General features: G+C 47.8%; 1 protein-coding gene across 2 annotated transcripts in view; it reads left to right on the top strand.

The window, feature by feature from the left end:
- Positions 1-18,267, top strand: part of ppp1r9ba (protein phosphatase 1, regulatory subunit 9Ba) — a 56,367-nt gene that overhangs the window by 19,708 nt on the left and 18,392 nt on the right. For both annotated transcript variants that reach the window (XM_088906509.1, XM_088906510.1), the window contains exons 3-5: positions 13,525-13,657; positions 14,693-14,813; positions 16,455-16,559. In XM_088906509.1, coding sequence (XP_088762635.1) covers positions 13,525-13,657; positions 14,693-14,813; positions 16,455-16,559 — 359 coding nt within the window. The remainder of the gene's footprint in view (positions 1-13,524; positions 13,658-14,692; positions 14,814-16,454; positions 16,560-18,267) is intronic.

Genomic DNA, 18,267 nt, shown 5'->3' with positions numbered 1-18,267 from the left:
GGTTCTGTCCTTGTGCCGCGGTGTTTTGGTTGACTGGGGTGAACGTATTAGATGGGGAGGCTCTGATGGTGATAGCTGACTCCAAAAGAAATGAGATCAGAGGAGATTAAAATGCTGCCCATGAACCCAGACAGTGTAACTAGCGTAACACATGAGAATGTGCGCCGTTTTTTTTAAAACGCCTGTCAGAGTTAGTTTGCAGGGCTGGGCTGTCTTGCCCATACTCATTCCAGAGGAGATCCTGTGTGCATATCTGGAACAGCAGCTCTGGTTGAGGTGACTGTGTCCTACTTCACCAGCAGCTGAGTATTAGCCCTCTACATCAGCACGCCTCCAGACTGGAGATTAATGCTTTGGTCAGGCAGAATGGAAGCCTATCTGGTCCTCAGTAGGTAAAAGTCCCAGAGCATTAATTCATCAATGATCTCCCTCCATCTGGAAGAGAGCAGCAGTCCCTTTCAAGACAGGGACATGTCTGCCTTCAGGGGTTCAGTGCCATTTCCAAGTTCAAACAGGGATTATAAAGCCTAATATTCTGATATACTGTGTTCTCGCAGGCAGGTAGCTGGTGGTCTTCTCTAGCCTTGTTGCATGAGCATAACCGATGTCTGTAAGCTCACGCAGAGGAGGACACTGATGTCCCCTAGTGAGAGACCACAGTGGAACTAGACGGTGAAAGTCAGGAACTGTGCAAAGGAGGACTGGAGCCTCGTCCTTTTAACATTTTAAAAGTCGCAAAGTCTCCTGCAGTGAATCAAAGAGTTTGAGAGAGAGAGAAGAAGGGGGCCTTGTGGCTTTGATAGCCTGAGATGCTGATGTTTATCAGCAGCTTCCTGTTGTCGTGATCTGCTTTCCTCTTCCGCTTCTGAGAGCTTCTATTTAAAGGCCCTCAGCCCGTTCTGGTCTGGGGAATCTTTGTCGGGTCAACAAGTTGTTTACTCAGAAGGAGCAGCCCCCGCCCCCCCCTTTTCCTAAAGTTGGTGGTCACCCTGGTTTCAGGCCTCAAAAGCTGCACAATGAAAAATTGCAAAACCTAGTGAAACCATTTTCTTTTTAGCAGTTGCTCACCAGTGCTAGATGGTATCGTGATTTTCTCATGCAGTGAGCAGTGCAGCGTGTCAGAGGCATCGCAAGGGTCCTGTGATTGTCTTGTGGTGGTGCTCCTGGAGGTCGTGGGGGAAGTCTCTGCCCTCCTGGGATGCTATCTGGGCAGAATGTGCAGACGTGCAGATCAGTAGTGCAGCAGGAAAGGATTTGGGCTACACTGGGCAATTACTGAGCAATTAGCAGTGTTTAACCATACTGGTAGTTGTTGGTTGTGGCTGAGAGCAATGAGTTGTATCATGTGTTGAACGCTTTTAATTTCCCCTCGAAGGCAGGGAAGGTCTTGAACGCTCTCATTTAACAGTAATATAATATACCTTACTTACTACTGATTGTATACTTGCTTCTAGGTTCTTGATGATCTTGTGGGATGTTGTTATAGAGATTCAATAACAAATGTGAGGGGTCTCGCGTTAGTATGCAATGAAAATAGAATTGAAAAAAAAAAACGAATGAATCTTTGGCATAAAATTCAGTCAAACTCACAAGCATCCACTGAACTTTGGAAGAGGATTATCTACGGCACATTTGCTATTCACCAAAAAGGATTTTCAAGCATTAACTAAACGCTTTCTGTATACAATAACTATGCCACTAATGTGCTGAGCTCAAGCATGAACTTCAATTGTTTGAACTTATAGTTTCTCCTAGTTTTAGTGTTTTTATGAGTCTCTGAGTCTGCTACACTGTTGATTTTGTGATACAGATGTGCTTTATTGGGGTTAAAAGTATATATTTTTCTGTTGATTTGTTAGGTTATATACAAGACCTTTTGTAAAGTTATTAACGTGCTACATTTACATGATACTATCTTTTGGTTTTTTGTTTAATGCAAGTAGATGGCATACCCCCATTTTGTTCGTGTTGATTTTTAAAATCAGGGGTTAACTGCTGTATGAGGTGAAAGTTTTTGAAGATCATCCCTCACCCCAGTGCAGGTGCCGAGTGTCATTTTGCCTCCAACTGAGTAAAATGGGTTTGTACACTGAAACCACTGTTGTCCTGGTGTCTCCTGTCCACTTTATGGCCTTTGTAAAGCAGCACCAAGGTGAGTACTGTGTCCCAAGATCAGTCGTTGTGTGTGATCAATTTGGTAGATCTAATTTACGAATGTGCTCAGATACAGTGGCAGATCTGTGCCTGTACCTGCAAGCTTTTGTTTTTTTATCTTAGTCTCCATAGTAACCTGGCTGGAATGGTTGAAACAGTGCATCGTCTGCCTTATTTTTTCCTGCTGTTCAAGTCAGATGCTTTAGAGTCCTATAAAAATGGCGACTACCAGACCCTGCTGCTTCTGAGGCTGAGGCTCGATGAAAGTGCTGCCAGAAGTGATCACTGATCTAGAATCTGCTTCTAATTTCATCTCGTTCTGTCAGTGGCTGGTGGCTAGGGAGCAGCCGATACCTTCACGCTGCTTGTAGGAGCCCTCCTCCAAACCCTTGGCTGAGACGCTGAGGCAGGAAAAGCAATTGTTAGGCGCCTCACCCCCCCCCATTGCATGTGTACTGTAGCATCTGTGCAGCGTAGCAATTAAGGCCTTCAGCAAGCTCTGGAACGATTACCTTACGCAGTGAAAGAGAAGCAAACTTGGACTCATGCAAGGAAAGCTGCCTCAGCACAAGGGAAATCCATTTCATGTGCATCGCCTGTGGTAGGAGCTCATCCTGCACCCAGACACTTCTGCACCATGTAGGTGTCCCAAAGTGTTTCGGTGGGCTGTCCTTAAAAAAAGTGAATCGGGCGAAAAATAAAACAGCAGGCCTGAGAAACGAGGCTGTTCTGGAGATATACCTTTAGTTCAGTCACCTTGATTATTTGCACACACTAATTATTAAATCACAGTTAAATGGCTTCATACAGGGGCTTTCATCTCAAAGGATCCCAAAGGACCTCACTTAGAATGGCAGACCCACTTCATTCATCACTGAGGTATGCTGCCCACCTGTGTACCTACCCTTTACAGCCAGAGGGGTGGCAGTTGTCACCCCTAAATAGGGCTTTGTCACCCCAGCTGTCACCCCGTTTTAGGCGTTACCTAAAATCCCATCTTGTCTTCGATTTACCCACAAAAGAAAGCGTTGATATCGGGGAACTGTTACGGCGCGTCTTAAATGTTGTTCTGAGAGTGCCCGTGTAGCCTGTGTTTGGGGAGGGTGAAAATGTAGCAGGTTGCACATGATCGTTCCTGTGCAAGTCAGTGAAATCTGTGCGAGATCTGGGCTGTGGGTTGCGCTGCAGTCCAGTCTCGCCAGCGGTGTAAAGCAGTGTGACTGGTGCAGAGAAGAGCACTCGTGCACCTTTTAGTAGTGCATCCTGTTTCACTACTGCGCCCCTGTAGGTGTCCCCTGCCCCCCCTACCATAAAAACATGGCTGCGCCACAGTATACAGCAGCAACATGGGTTTCCTCAGAGATCCCTCGCTCCAGTGACCAGGCCCAGCCTGGCTCAGCCTTTCAGATCTAACCAGATTAGTAGCACTGAAGTCCTCTGCTGTCAAGTGAACAAGATGGGAAAAACAACTTTCTGCTTTATCTAACGTGCTTATGTGTTTATGTCCTTAGGATTTCCATTGTAATAGTTCTGATTAGTAGTAGCTGTAGGAGGAGGAGCGGGAAACACTAGTAGTTGTAATAGTAGGAGTAGCAGTTGTACCCTTCTCCCAGGAGGTTGACAAGTTGGCAGTGCGTGGCATCCTGGTTTTTTGTAACTTGGAAGCGGGCAGGTTCATTGTGAAAAACGAGTGTTTGTATCGGAGCGCAACAGAGCAAGACTGCTTCACAGTAGCTCCGTTTCTGCTTCCGTTCTGATTCAGTAGCAGATGTGAGCACATGCAACACATGGGAAAACTCATGATCGTGGTTAGGAACTTCACCCTGTGCTCCGACAAGAGGGCCTTCACACACGAAACGCCCCCGGAGGAAGAGTAATGTAATCGTACATTACAGTCTCACGGGAATGAAATCCTGTACAGCTCACCGCCTGCTCTTCTGGTGGAATGAGCGATTGCAAGTGGTGGCATTTGTTACAAACTGGCAGCAAAATGTTTTGGTTTTCTGTTTCGGACCACTGATAACAGGGCGTTTGCATATGAGCCCACACTTCTAATCTGGCCCCCCTTATCAGAGCTGGACCTTCTCTGCAATATCCAGAGTACCCCCTGTTCCCACTTCCTTCTTTCCACTCATGAGGGTTTACATGAATGGCTGGTTGGCATATTGTAGTGGAAGATCTCTGTGGGCTCTCCCCCAGCCCTGTGCTCTGAACAGTGAAACACTCAGCTGGTACTGAACAGTTTCTGAAACAGTCCAGAATCTTTCCTCGGGATAAGGACCAGAATATAGACACACACCCCTTTCTGTATCAGGATGCAGAAGGATATAGCAGGCTCCTGTCACTGGGGGAGTGCTTTGTGTAATTAGGGAAATAGAGAAAGGCATCAGGAATGAATAGCAATAGCAACATTACAAACAGTTGTTAGGCTCAGTTAGTGTGAGTGTGGCTCTGATGCTGCCAGGGTATCACTCTGTTCCACTTAGTGCAGTGAGTTCACTCACTGCCCCCCCATCTTGAAGAAGAGAACTGGTAGCCCAACATAATACCAGCCCAGGAGTAGAGGAATTCCGGTGTCTCGTTTTCCAAGCCATTTGTGATTTTTGGACTCAGTGCCAACATAACAGCTGGTTTTGAAACTGACCTTAATGATATAAATGCTTCTAAAACAGCTGGGTTTGAAACACCAACCTGAATGTGTCACCCGACTGTGAAAAAATGTTCCCTTCTGTCTAAGGCTCTGTCGTGCCTTTTATTCAGGGGAAGGTTTTTTAATGGTCGTTTTTTTAGTTTATCAATGGACTGCAGAGCAATCGGTTTCAGATCCCCCTCATTGCACAAGCTCCTTACCAGTAGCTTCCTTTGTTGTTGCCTCAATTAAGAAACGGGTCTTAAGTCTTGCTAATCACAGCTTAGTTTAAAGCCCGAGCCGAGCTGATGGAAAAACAAACAGCCTAAGCTGGCGTGCCAGACTGTGGAGAATTAGATTTCTACCCTTCCAATCTGGGTTCAGCTCACACCAGTGTAGAAAAGGGCTGTGAATGTTCTTCGTTTAACTTGTCTTGAAAAGCCACAGCGCTGGCATGATATGTGCAGCTTGAGGCTTAACAAGTGTGCTTCGTGCCAGGGCTGTGATGTTCCCCTGGCTCCATGGTGTTAAGACTGTTATCTTTTGACAGCTAACATGCATTGCAGGCAGAGGACCGGTAGGTTCTGCAGCAGGTGTGCAGGAAAGACTCTGTTCAAGTCACTCACTGACTGGCATCTTTCTGCTCGACTGTGGATTCGCCCTTCCTGTGAAAACGCCCTGCCATTTCTCGGCATTGCCCTTTTTCTTCGGAGCCAATCAGGTGTTACAGTTTTAGAATGAAAACCAAGCCTTTGCAGTCGGAGGCTTTGGATGCTAGTCTCATTTGTCGGAGCGAGTTGGGGGAGGTTTGGTTTTCTTCAAAGAGAGGTTTGTGGCTTCTTGCGGCAGGAGGGAGGAGCCGGCGTGCTCACTGGAGTAAGACACCTGGTGAGATGCGGGTCTCCCTGTTTTCTCCCGTGTCCGCCAGCGCAGGGCTGCGGCATCTCCCAGCTGTGACGGGGGGCCCGGGGGCTCCAGTCACCGCCGCGTGATCGCCGGCTGGGTGCACAGTGGGTCCTGCCCTCTGCGGAACCGCTGACTCTGCAGCTTTCAGGAAGTTTCTTAACGCCAGACTTCAGGAGCTCGTGTGGCGTCTGGCGTCAGCCCCGGGCTGCTCATGGTTTGCTGATTGGCACTGGTCTCATTGCGGTTGCTTTAGCTGGTGTTATTTTTTCGCCATTGTCCTCTTGTGTGCTGGCTGGGTCGCTCGAGGTGCTCATTCAGGGGGCTAGTGAAACACTGTAGTTGAGCCTAGGCCCTGTCTTTAGGGGGGGGCCGTGGCTGGGCAGTGTTTGGGTGGCCTTGAGTCAACCAGGGAGACCCGCAATTTGCCAGGTGCCTGAGAGCTCGCAGTGTGGTCTGTGTGAGCTGCCACTCCTGGATTTCTGTAGACAAGTGGAGTAGCTAATGCTGTCATCCAAAGGGACTTACAATTGTACCCATTTATCCAGCGGGCCATTTTTACTGATACCGTAATAATCCCATTTCTATTCATGAGCGCTTGCTCAAGGGCTCGACATTAGCGATCCCAGTCTGATCCCAGTCCTAGCCCAGGCCTCTTTCAAGTAACGGCTGCTCGAGATCCTCCAGTCAATTAGCTCCTAGCAACCAAACCAGCTGGAGGGGCCAAATGGCCTCGTCTCGTTGGCAGCGTTGTGCGTGTTACTCTCCCGGACGAGCTCTCTGTCTCTCGCGTGGTGTGAAAAATTTGACAGCTCTGAGGCAGTGACAGCTCAGAGAACAGCCCCTCCCCCAGTTCCCAAACTGAGCTACTGTAAATCATGACTAATGATTTCAAACCAGGGCAGGGGGGGGGGGGGAATTCCATTTCAGAAAGTACCACTGCTGTCTTGTGCAGGACACAAAATGGAGTTCAACTATGTGCATTGCAGCTGGCCGTCTGTGTTGGCCGTCGTTGCTGTGGCTTGGCAGAGTTTCCCCTGTGCCGGAATGTGAAACAGTACTTCCCCTCTCTGCTCTTAAAACTGAGGAAGATAAGCGCCGCTGTGGGGGCTAAATCTCGGGTTTTGTTCAGTAAAACACCTCGCTGACTGGCATCTTTCTGCTCGACTGTGGCTTCGCCCTTCCTGTGAAAACGCCCTGTCATTTCTCGGCATTGCCCTTTTTCTTCGGAGCCGATCAGCTGTTACAATATTAGAGGGAAAGCCAAGCCTTTGCAGTCGGAGGCTTCGGCTGCTAGTCTCATTCGTCGGAACGGGTTGGGGTGGGGGGCTTGTTTTCGTTCAAAGAGAGGTTTGTGGCTTCTTGCGGCAGGAGGGAAAAAGCCGGCGTGGTCACACCTGGGAGTAAAACACTGCGAATCCGGCCTGCTCCGTCGGTAAATCCCCTGGGAAGGAGGGAGAGCGGAGAGGACCTCTGCCTTCCTATTGGAGCTCGAGGAGGCTGCTGGTGGAGTGCAGATAATTGTGAGGCTGTGAGGTTGCCATGGCGATGGAACCCGTGATGAGGACAGTGCTATTCAGCGAGAGATGCCAGTGCCTGCTGTCGGCTTTCACACATAGAAACGCCAAGGAGAGGGGGAATGTGAGGTGGCTAATTATTAGCAACTCAGACCGGGTCCCTCTTTGGAAATGCAGGGCTGGGCAGCGCATGTTTGTTTAATGCAGGATTTCTTGAGGAGGAAAGGAGGAATTAGCTGTTAGTAGGGAGGTGAGAGGAGGGAGGAGCAGAGAGGATGAGGGCAAGCCGAGAATTACCTTTCATTCTTTCTCGGCCATTTGAAATGAAATGCCCGGTTGTCAGCGTCACCTCTCCAGTAGTGGGTAACCATGGGTGAGGAACATTAAAAAAAAATTCCACGTTATGCTTTTCTTTCTCCGTTTCCTGCACCCTGCAACTGCAGGGCCTTATTAGTGCTCCAGCCCCCTGGAAGACGGGGCCCGACTCAGGCGATCTGAAACGGGAGAGGGAGAGGTTCCTCTCGTTGAGTGGTGATCCTGTGTCCTGGTCACATAGCTGCGTGCATCTGTGACAGTGGTCCCCCCTCCCCACGGCGCTTATCTGCTGTACATTGAGTAACAGGTAGCGCCGGCGGGGGGAGAGTGCAACTATTTACTGTCGAATCGAACAGGACTTTGTGAGGCCAAGGAAGCAGTGATGCTGTTGACAATCCACGGAGGAGAGTCCTGTGCACAAAACAGAAAGAAATCCCCTTGTTCTTTCGAAAGCACGCCTGGTGCTCTGCCACCCGCAGTGCTAGCGTAGCCGATTGCGTCAGAGAACTGAACATGAGTGAAGGAGGAGAGTGAGTAGATGTTTAGGGAGATTCAGAGTCAAGAATGAAATTCTTTACAACCTGACTTAGACACCCTTTGAAGGGAAGGCCTGCATTTTTCATGATTTTTTCTTTGGCGATTCTCTTGAGAAGCTCCAGTTCCTCAATGATTCACACGTCGGCGCTGGAATTGCTGCAGGAATTGCTTTCACAGAGCCTCCATTTCCCTAGAGCGCGCCGGGCTTGAGAGACTGCAGAAAAGACGCAGTTCTGCATTAGGAAATTAAACCGTGACCTCTTCCATATGCATGTGTGTTTTCGATGTTTGCTTCGTATATTACACATTGCTCTTGTGTTGTGGTTTTAGTTGCTAAAATGCCTGTTTCTGGCACGGTGCACAGATATGCTAGACATTGTCTTTCCCTGCCACAAAATCATGTGGCAGAACGCAGAACGGGCGAATGTGGGATTTGCATTCTTAGTTTTACTTTGGAAAGATTTTGTCCTTGGGTCCGTTTTTCTCCCTCCATGCCACACGCTGAAAGCTACGGACAGACATGCCGTCGTCGTGGCTGGGGCTGGAGTTCCCAGAATTTGAGGGCCTGGTTGCGGGGGGGAGGGGGAGCTGAGGTTTGTAAAAAAAAAATCAAATCATCACAGAACCTTATTGGCATGGGAATGCTCATCAACAGCTTGGTACAACTTGAGCAGAGACGTTCTGATCGTTCCTGACACGAATTGTTTATTAAGCCAGCACCTCCTCTTTCAGCTAGAAAATTAGAAGGGACCGAAACACCAGCGCTGGATTAAATCTGCCACACAAGTCTCCGAAACAGCCTAGTTTGCTCTCGAACAGCACGCTTCCTAATCCTTGATGTCTGTGCTTTTCGGACGAGAAGCTTAGAGCTGTGTAAAGCCATGCAAGGGAGAAATGCAAAATTAGAGGTGAAAACTGAAATGCACTTTTAGGGTTAGACCGCTAACATATTCCCTGGAAGGCTGTGTTCAAAAAGTAAAAAAAAACACAGGTTGAAAAATATCAGTCAGTTCAGGTAGCTGCTGTGTTGGCATGAAACTGATACCTCATTTCATAAGGAATGAAACCTACAGTGCACCTTCATCTTGATAATTAAACACCAGCGCTTTCACATGATCTTACTTTTCCACCTGTGATCGTGTAAATTGCTCTGAGGTTCTTGAAGCAGTATGATTTGTATCTCTGAAAGCCTCATACTGTCTGTGGCTCCTGTATGTGAGGTTTGTGTTGCAATGTCAGGAGCAGTAAGGAAGGACCAGTTGAATGAGTTGAGTCTTCCTTGCCTCTCTGACCAAGGAAGAAGACACGTCAAAGCTCTAGGTATCACATTAGCTCCTTAGCTTTCCATTCAGCAGTGTAAGAAAGCTTTTTAAATGCAGTATCCATAGAAATCAGGCTGAATTAGGCTGACATGATAGGAGATCCAGGGATATAGCTACAGGGACATCTACTACAGTGTCACTCCTCCAGTCAGCAGCTGAGACAGAGCCTGCGGGGAGAGGATACAGTCATGAGGCATTCCTTATCTATGGCAGTTGCTGTGACCCGTGCCCTTGTCTGACCAGGCAGACCTGGGGCAGATGAATCCCTTCCTCTCCTGCCGCTCTGCGAGGCTGGGCATTATGCCTAGCTGTTGGATCAGAAATAATCGGGGACTCCAGCATTTAGCGCACACGCGTAGTCATGTCATGTTAAACCAAGAAACCTTCACGGGAGAATAACTATAACCTGGACGGAACAGAAGACTAAACACAAGGTGGTGCAGGCACACACAGTGCATGTGATGAGCCTGGAGTGTGGCCCTGTGCCTCAGATGTAATGGGACAATGGAACGCTCTTCTGTGTTATGCAGGGCCTGACCTAGATGGTCATGCTGAAGGCTGTATTGGTACTGCAAGCCCATCACACTGTCCTGCTGCGGTAAAAGAATGCATTTGCATCATAATGAAGTCAGTGACTTGTGTTGAATGGGAGCCAGAGACATTCTCAAGTTTATGAATTGTAGCGGGAGGACAAAACATGTTTGTTTACCTGATTTTTTTTTAAATGTATGTTTCCAGGCTGTAAAACCAGTGAAACACTGTGGTCATCCGAGAGACAGGTTCTTATACTGTATCTCCTCAGCTAGATGTCTAAAGAAGTCCAGGTCTATTCTTAAGGACCCCAGTCATCCCAGTCACAAACTGTTTTCTCTCCTACCTTCCGGTAAACGGGACTGAAACATTCGGTCAAAGTCCAGCAGACTACAGAACAGCTTCTGCCACCAGGCAATAAGACTGCTAAATAGCTAAATAATAAGCTCCTTCAGCAAATCACCTGTAATGGCTACATGGAGATACAGTTTTCATTGTATTCGGCATACACCCTGGACACATCACAGCTCTATTTATATTGAGCCCTGTCTGTGTTTATTTTATTCAATTTCTATTGCACTATTATCTATTATTGTGTAACCTTATTTTGTAACTTTAATTTTGTGATTTTTATCACCCCCCCGGTGAGCTCGCAGAAAAGACATTTCCAGCAACTACTGCTGCACGCTGTATTGTTGTGCATTTGATAAATAAACTTTGACTGATTGATTGACTGAAGTGAAACATATCAGATTTGAAAGGAAACAGAGAAGGCTTTTAATGCTCTCACCTCCCTTGTGACATTTGTATTTTCAGTGTGCTGTTAGTCCCCTGAGATAACTCCAGCTAAACATTTGCAAAAAATGTCTCTTCTAACACTGTAGTAGTGTGGTCCAGTCTGTGATTGAGAACTCTTCCCGTTAAAGGAGTCCATTCGACCTCATGTTCCTTTGTATTACCTTCTCAAGAGTTCAGTTTTAGACTCTGATAGATGTTATTGTACCTGTAAGACTTCTGGTGTCTGTAGCTCTGTTAAAGCATTCTCTAAGAGGTTGTCAGTAGTGTTTAAGACAGCAAGGCACAATATGCTTATGTATTAAATCATCAGGCAGTTCCTAAGGAACATCTTTGTTTCTTACTCTGAGTGAGAAATTCTGGTGACTGGTTATATTGATTCCAGATCTCACCTTAACGGATGAGTGAAGATAAATGAAGGCCACAATGTTACGATCTCCTAAACAGGTTTGAACATTTCAGTGGTTGGGAAAAGCAATATGGCTCTTTAATCTCATTCTCCAGCACTTTGCTTTGCTTAGATATACAGTACAGAAAAGGGCACCTCCGTTCACAAAATAACATTTTTGTTCATTTCTTTATTGCAGAAGTGTAAAAAGAGCACCAAAGTCACGCATTTATAATCGCGTGAGAAGCAATTCAACTCTGTCAATTATGTCATTGTTGTTACGTACAGAAATAAAAACCGTGATTTTGGCTTACCTCTCTTGGTTAGCAAGAACCACTTTAGCTCCCTAGAGTAAATTATTAGGATTTATTATGCTGCTGTAGTTGGGAAAGTGGGTGCTTCACACTTGATCTGCCTTCAGAAGCGCTTTATAATGGATTGTGATTTCTTTTAATTGATAGCAGCTGCATTTTTGGCCGTAATATGGATCTGTGGTGTTTTCCATTTAAAGCTATGGATGTACAGGTCATTTATACACGTTATAATAATATAGTTGCAATGAACTGGTGTCCTGTCCAGGGTGTGCCCTGCCTTGTGCCTGTTGCTTGCCAGGGTGGGCTCCGACCCTGAACTGGAAGAGGCAGTTAGAAAATGAATGGCTAATATATACTGTGTAATACCACAGTGCAGAAGATGCATGATTAAATATGTTGAACCTTAAACATCGTGAATCTGTTTGGTAGGTAGAGTCCGTACCAGAGCCACAGCAGCTCACTGGGTTTCCATAGCCTCAAGAGTGGACAGGACACCCCCTGGATGGGACACCAGCCCATCACAGAGATTAACCCCCAGCAATGCTGCTCCCCACCAGTGCACCCATACAGCTGGGTGGACTGGAGCAACAGGGGTCAAGTACCTTGCTTGAGGGATCTGCAGCAGAGACTCGAACCCACAACCCTCCAGAGTCCAAAAGACTACCTGCTATGCTGTGTCACCCCAATTCTCTTTAATATTGAATACAGAAATGATTTGTGTGTCGTAGGAGGTAGTATGGGAGTTATTCTAAAAGTCTTTGTGAAAACGACAGATAAGATCTTTTTTTGTTTTTAGCTCTGGGTTTTGACTTTTGAACGGGCGAACAACAGGAGGAGCTGTCCTGGCAGGGCGGAGATCGAGGATCCCTGCGGTCCGTTGTTTTGCTGTGCGGATGCCGTGTGGGGCAGGCCAGTCGTGTCTGGGGGCCGTCCTGTCAGTTCAGTCGATCCAGTTGATTTCATGTAGGAAACGGGTAAAGGCAGGTCGGCTGTGCTTGTGGAGACGGAAGCTGTTGTCCCCTCGTGAGGCAGACCGTGAAGGTGCAGGCAGCCTGACGCAGTGTCAGTGTGAGCCGCCCCTGCTCCTTCCTGTAGAGCTGTGCTGCAGGATGGTGGGAGAGCGAAAGGGACCGTTCTGCAAGGTGACTCTGTGACTGACGCATGCTTGTGCGCACGCGCGCACACACACACACACACACACACACACACATGCGTGCGGACACACGTGCACACCACGTCTCCGTGTGCTCTACCCTGTACTTCTGGTTTGGTTCCCGTGCCGAAATAAAACCCAACAATGGATGAAATTTCGCCCCAAGAAGAAGTATGTTTCTGGGCCTTTTGCCCATAGAATAAGATGCCCGTCTGTCTTTGAAAAGAAGTGGGAACACATCGTCTCTTCGTCACTGTCTTTACATTGTCCAGATCTTGTCCCCACAATTCTAGCACTACAAGTCCCTGTGCACACAAACACACAGGCGTCCACGTGCACACTTCCTCCCCCTCTGGCTCCAGGGCACTATTGATTTGATTGCAGCTGCAGTGGTGTTTCAGTTCCAGCTGAAGGCACAGGGAGTGAGAGGACACAGGGAGCACAGTTCAGCTGGTGGAGGGCATTGTTAGTTAGCAGGAATGCTCTCATTTCAATAAGCTCGCTTGGAGGGGCAGGGAATGGGTGTGGCCTTTCTGCCTGGCTCTGCAAACTCACCCCATCACTGGTATCCCCATTTCAGCCCCTCCCTGGTGGTTGGTGCTTTATTATTTCCTTTTCTCCAGTTTTTTTAAGTCATTGAAACAAACGTAGGTCTTCACTTTACCTGAGCTAGAATTCCACTAATTGCTCTTTACTTTGAATTGTAATCATCTTAGTTTTGGGGGTTTTGCAAATGAAAGCAGGAGCAGTCAGCCCTGACAAATGCCGTTTCCTTCGCTGGCAGCTAATCTTTTTCCTCTTGTGTCTTTTACTTTTGTTTTAAAACAAGATGGAGGGGGGTGCATGGAGGTCTTGTGTAGGTTGTATCTGTTCAGTGATGTAAGGAGAGCTACTGTAGGTGGTGCTGCTTTAGCTGAGGTTGTGGGGCCCAAGTGACGGAGCTCTGTCTCTCTGCCTCTCCCCCAGGTCTTCACCACCTACTGCAACGAAGACTACGACCGGCGCAACGATGACGTGGACCCCATGGCTGCCTCGGCCGAGTACGAGCTGGAGAAGAGGGTGGAGAGGCTGGACCTGTTCCCTGTGGAACTGGAGAAAGGTCAGCGCTGGCCCAGGCTGGAGTCTGACTCCCGCGCGGGGGGGGCGTGGCGGTGAGGGCGGCCGCCTCACAGCAGCAGTCTGGACAATGCTGGACTCTGGGATCTGTAGGCATGGAGTTTGCATGTTCCCTCTCCATTTGCCCGCTGGGTTTGCTGCCCCCTGACGTTCCGTTTTCTTCCCACCTCCCAAAAACTCATCCACCGGCAGGGTTTGTCCTGATGTCCCATCCAGGGTGAGAGCAGTCATGAGCTCGGAGTGCGGCCTTGCTCCTCCCTGCCCTCCAGGGGTAGATGTTAGTTTGCCTCAACTCTCCACATTGTAAGCAGCCTTGTGATGACAGATTTGTCTTGTTTAAGGGCCCCAGCTTGGTCTTGTTTAAGACTGAAAGCGGGAGACGCTTCTTTGCACAAAGAGTTTGGGTGCCTGGAACAAAATGACTTATCCATATTGTTGAAGCAGATTCCTCATGATCCTTGAATAAAGGGCTGGATCAGATCTTTGGCTTAGTTAGCTACAAGCAGCCAAACGAGTAAAGATGGTCTACCCTTCTCTTATCTTCTTATGTTATCCTGAAGGCGACAGGCTCTTCACAGTGTTTTTGTCTCAGTGCAGCAGCCTCCAGGGCATATCTGGGCTATAAATTCTATGCATCAGCTCTAGTCATGTCATTTAAACATCATTAAACACATCTCTGCGTCCCTGTTAGTATTGTGTAGTAGTGAATAGAGAGATCCTGGGGTGTCATGCGTCACTTCTGCTTGCTTGGTCTTGTACCCTTCCCAGATGTCAGAGAGGAGGACAGAAGTGCAGCTTCCACTCCAGGGTTGTGCTGTTTTTAGCCCGGGGACGGAGTGTGTGAGCAGAAAGAGGCAGTAAAAAGCCCGTCTCAGTGCAGCAGTGGGGAGCCAGTGTCAAGTGTTGTCAAGGAAATAGAGAGCAGAGCAGTGGGTGGAGGGTAACCGAAGAGAATTGTGTCCCATTTCAGTTGTGTTTGGTCACTCTCTCTCCTCCCCCCTTCCCAATCCCCTTGCAGACGGAGACGGCCTGGGCATCAGTATTATTGGGATGGGGGCTGGAGCGGACATGGGCCTGGAGAAACTGGGCATCTTCGTGAAGACGGTCACCGAGGGAGGGGCGGCCCACAGGGACGGCAGGTAGCACCTCTTCGTTTTCCTGCTGCTCTGAGGTACAGATTGCAAGGGCCCCAGCCTCCAAAGGAAGAATCCCCAGGGGTTCAGGGGTCAAAGATCACTCACGTCTTACGTCAAGAACATCTCAGTCTGTGCCAGCCAGGGTCCAGGCAGTGATCGGTGTGAGCTGGGTACAAGCTATTCTTATCCCTGTGACAGTAACAGGATGCATGAGCTCTATGAATAATACAGCACAGACACAGAGTTACATGCTGGAGGTGTGGAGGAGGATGGAGGAACAGGAGACATGAGCTCTGGCGCTTTGTTTCCGCTGGGTGAGAGTGTTGCTCAAGTCCCCTGCTTGTGTAGCGAGCGTCCTTTCGTTGTCTCTGTTGAAAACACAGGTGTGGGCGGGGAAGGAAAAGTCCATTTTAAAGACTGGGATTGCCTTACTTCTTCTTCCACTACATTGTGTTTCTTTTACTGCTTATTAAAGATAAGGTAAGGCAGTGTCCTCGTCATCCATCCATGTCTTGTTTGTGATGCCTACTGATGCCACAGGGGGCTCTGCATCTGAAGTCACTTCTCAGTCCTGACCTGCACTGCCCCCCTACACCCCAGTCGACCCCCTGAACGCCCGAGAACACTCAGCTCCTTCTTTTCTTTTGTGTGGAAGCCCCCCAGACTTCCCTGTCTCTCTTACACCCCTTACCAGTGCTGAAAACACTCCACCCCACACACACACCCTTCAGTTCAGTATCTGTCTAGCGAGGACAGAAGAGTGCAGTTCCTGTGAGCTCGAGTAGCCCTGGCTGTGATACGTTTCCTCCTCAGAAACCCTGCCTTCAACAATAAACCCCTTTCACGGTTTGATGTGAGGCTTCTCTTCTCCTTCTCCTGCTTTCTCCCTCCATTTCTCTTCTCCACAGTCCGAGGGCTGTGATCCAAACACATCCACACAGCTCTAGCTGTGTCAGGGAGAGACGGGGGGTGGGGGGGGGGAGACATATGCAAATAAGGAGCTGTAAGCCTCTCCCATGAAGAAGTGGCACTCCAGAGAAAAAAGAAACAAGTGTGAAAATTTTAAAATAAAATGGTGTCTGATCCCTAGCGGAGGAGTGTCGAATGTGCATCTCATTTCCTGTTGTCAGACTTTATTCTGTCGCTGTTGTTGGAACAGATCTTGCTTTGTTCTCAGCTTATTTACTCTATCATATTCTGTTGTGCCTTATCTCTAGGTCCAGTGTCTTCATTTCACTCCTAAGTTACACCATAACCTATGTCCTATCATTATAAATCATAAAACATAACACGGTTCAGGAGAAAATGACAATATCTGAATGCTGAACTCAGTGTGGGTTTCCCTTTGCTTTTCCTTCACACATCTGCTGGGTGGGTTGTCCTCAATGTTCTGAAAAGTTCTCTGATGATCCCAGGGATTCAGAATGACCTCAGCTCCTCCAAAATGTTCCAGAACGCCCCCAAATATGCTCAGATATATTAAAATACTCCCAGTGTTGCCAAATACTCGCAAATGTTATTAGGTGCTTGCAGATGTTCAATATTGGATTCAGTAGAAGAGTGGACTTTTTCCCCCACCCTTTCTGTAGCAAGTGTATAAGACACTTTGGATTTCTGCTGACTCGAACCATGTCTCCTCCCCAGGATCCAGGTGAATGACCTCATAGTGGAAGTGGATGGGACCAGTCTTGTTGGGGTCACGCAGAGCTTCGCTGCGTCCGTGCTGAGGAACACCAAAGGGAAAGTCAGGTATGCATGCTTTTCTTCTCTGCCCTGCAGAGTGTCGGATGCACTTTTAGTGCAGCTGATGCTTCTCTTGTTAGCTTGTTCCCTCCTTCCTCGGGTGTGCTCTTGTGTCACCTAGCCAGCAGCTCCATCACCCTGTGGCTCACAGCTGGCAGCTCCCTGGAGCTCAGCAGGTGTCAGCCTGGCCAGTACCTGGATGGGAGACCTCCTGAACCAGGCTGCTGCTGGAGGAGGTGTTAGTGGGACCAATTGGGAGTGCTCACCCGCGGTCTGTGTGGGTTCTAATGCCCCTGTGTAGCAATGGGGACAGTATGCTTTAAAAAAGGTGCCGTCCTTTGGATGAGACATAAAACTGAGGACATGACTCTGTGGTCATTAAAAATCCCAGGGCGTTTCTTGAAAAGAGTACGGATGTTAATCCTGGTGTCCTGCCAAACATTCCCCCTGTCCTTGACCAATCATGGCCTCCTAATAATCCCCATCTCTGAACTGGCTTCATCACTCTGCTCTCCTAATCACTGAGAGCTGGTGTGTGGGGGAGTGGACTGGCATATCATCCAAGTGGGGCTGCACACTGGTGGTGGTGGAGGGGATCCCCATTACCTGTAAAGCGCTTTGAGTAGAGTATCTAGAAATGTAAGGAATTATTCATTATTAATATTAATTATTATTACCTAGGTGCAACTGTTGTTATGCAAGACAACTAAGGCTCCTCAGTGGCTCAGCCAGTAACTGTGCTTGTTCAGAGAACAAGTTGTCATTAATGGACTGTCATCAGGATTCTCTAACATTTAACACACAGGAGGCTCAGCCTTATAAACGTTTGCTAGGTTATAATGTGGTAAAAGCAGAGTGAAACTCTGGTTAAGAAAGCTATAAATGCATGCAAGCAGGATAGGACAAAAGCAAAACTGCAGAATTACCTTGGATGTTTACTGCTGTAAAGCTGCATGAACTAAACCACAATTGAAATAGGCCCTGCCTGAGGAGTTTCTGACCCTTTTTTGCAAATATTTCCTCCGGTGCTTTCCTAAAGGACAAGAGAGGGGTTTCCAGAACTGGCAGTCCTCAGCTCTTTGGGCTCTCTGACCTGTTGGCTGGGTTTCATTCATTATTCAGAAGCGTTGGATCAGCTCTGTGTTTTTAATCGTTTCTTTTGTTCGACCTTGTCTCCAGGGTTCGTGATGGAGCTCAGCTCCTTGACACCTCCAGAGAAAGGTAGCCCTTTAATAATAGATGAATGCTTGCTGGTGGGCGCCGAAAGAGCAGTGTCTATAAATAAAAGCCCAGCTCTGACAAGTATCACAGTGGCGTGGGTCACCTGTGCCTGAAATATTTATTTGTTGCACTGCACCCGATTAACAAGCCTAGACAATTCCACAAAGAACAAATTACTCCTCAGTCCAGTCATGCCAACGAAATGGTCATGACTACTATCGCGCCACTAAATTCCTTGCTCTTCAAAATTTGACGCCAAATTTAAAGACTTGAAACATGAGCAATAATATATTGTAAATCTTAAATCGATCTGTTCTGATGTCAGTGTTATAGAAATATTGATGTCTCCTGGCATTAAAAAGACGAGTTCCGGATGAGTTCCAAGGAAGATGTTTGTGAGCCAATTACTGTGCACAGACTTAGACTGCAGTGTAGTTGTGCTGTCAGGAAACGTGTCTTTGAACAATCAAGCTAGTCTAGAATATCATTTGCT

The sequence above is a fragment of the Atractosteus spatula genome, chromosome 26, assembly GCF_055471065.1.
Source record: "Atractosteus spatula isolate fAtrSpa1 chromosome 26, fAtrSpa1.hap1, whole genome shotgun sequence".
In the NCBI taxonomy this organism is placed as follows: domain Eukaryota; kingdom Metazoa; phylum Chordata; class Actinopteri; order Semionotiformes; family Lepisosteidae; genus Atractosteus; species Atractosteus spatula.
This window is presented reverse-complemented; position numbering and strand designations above follow the sequence as displayed.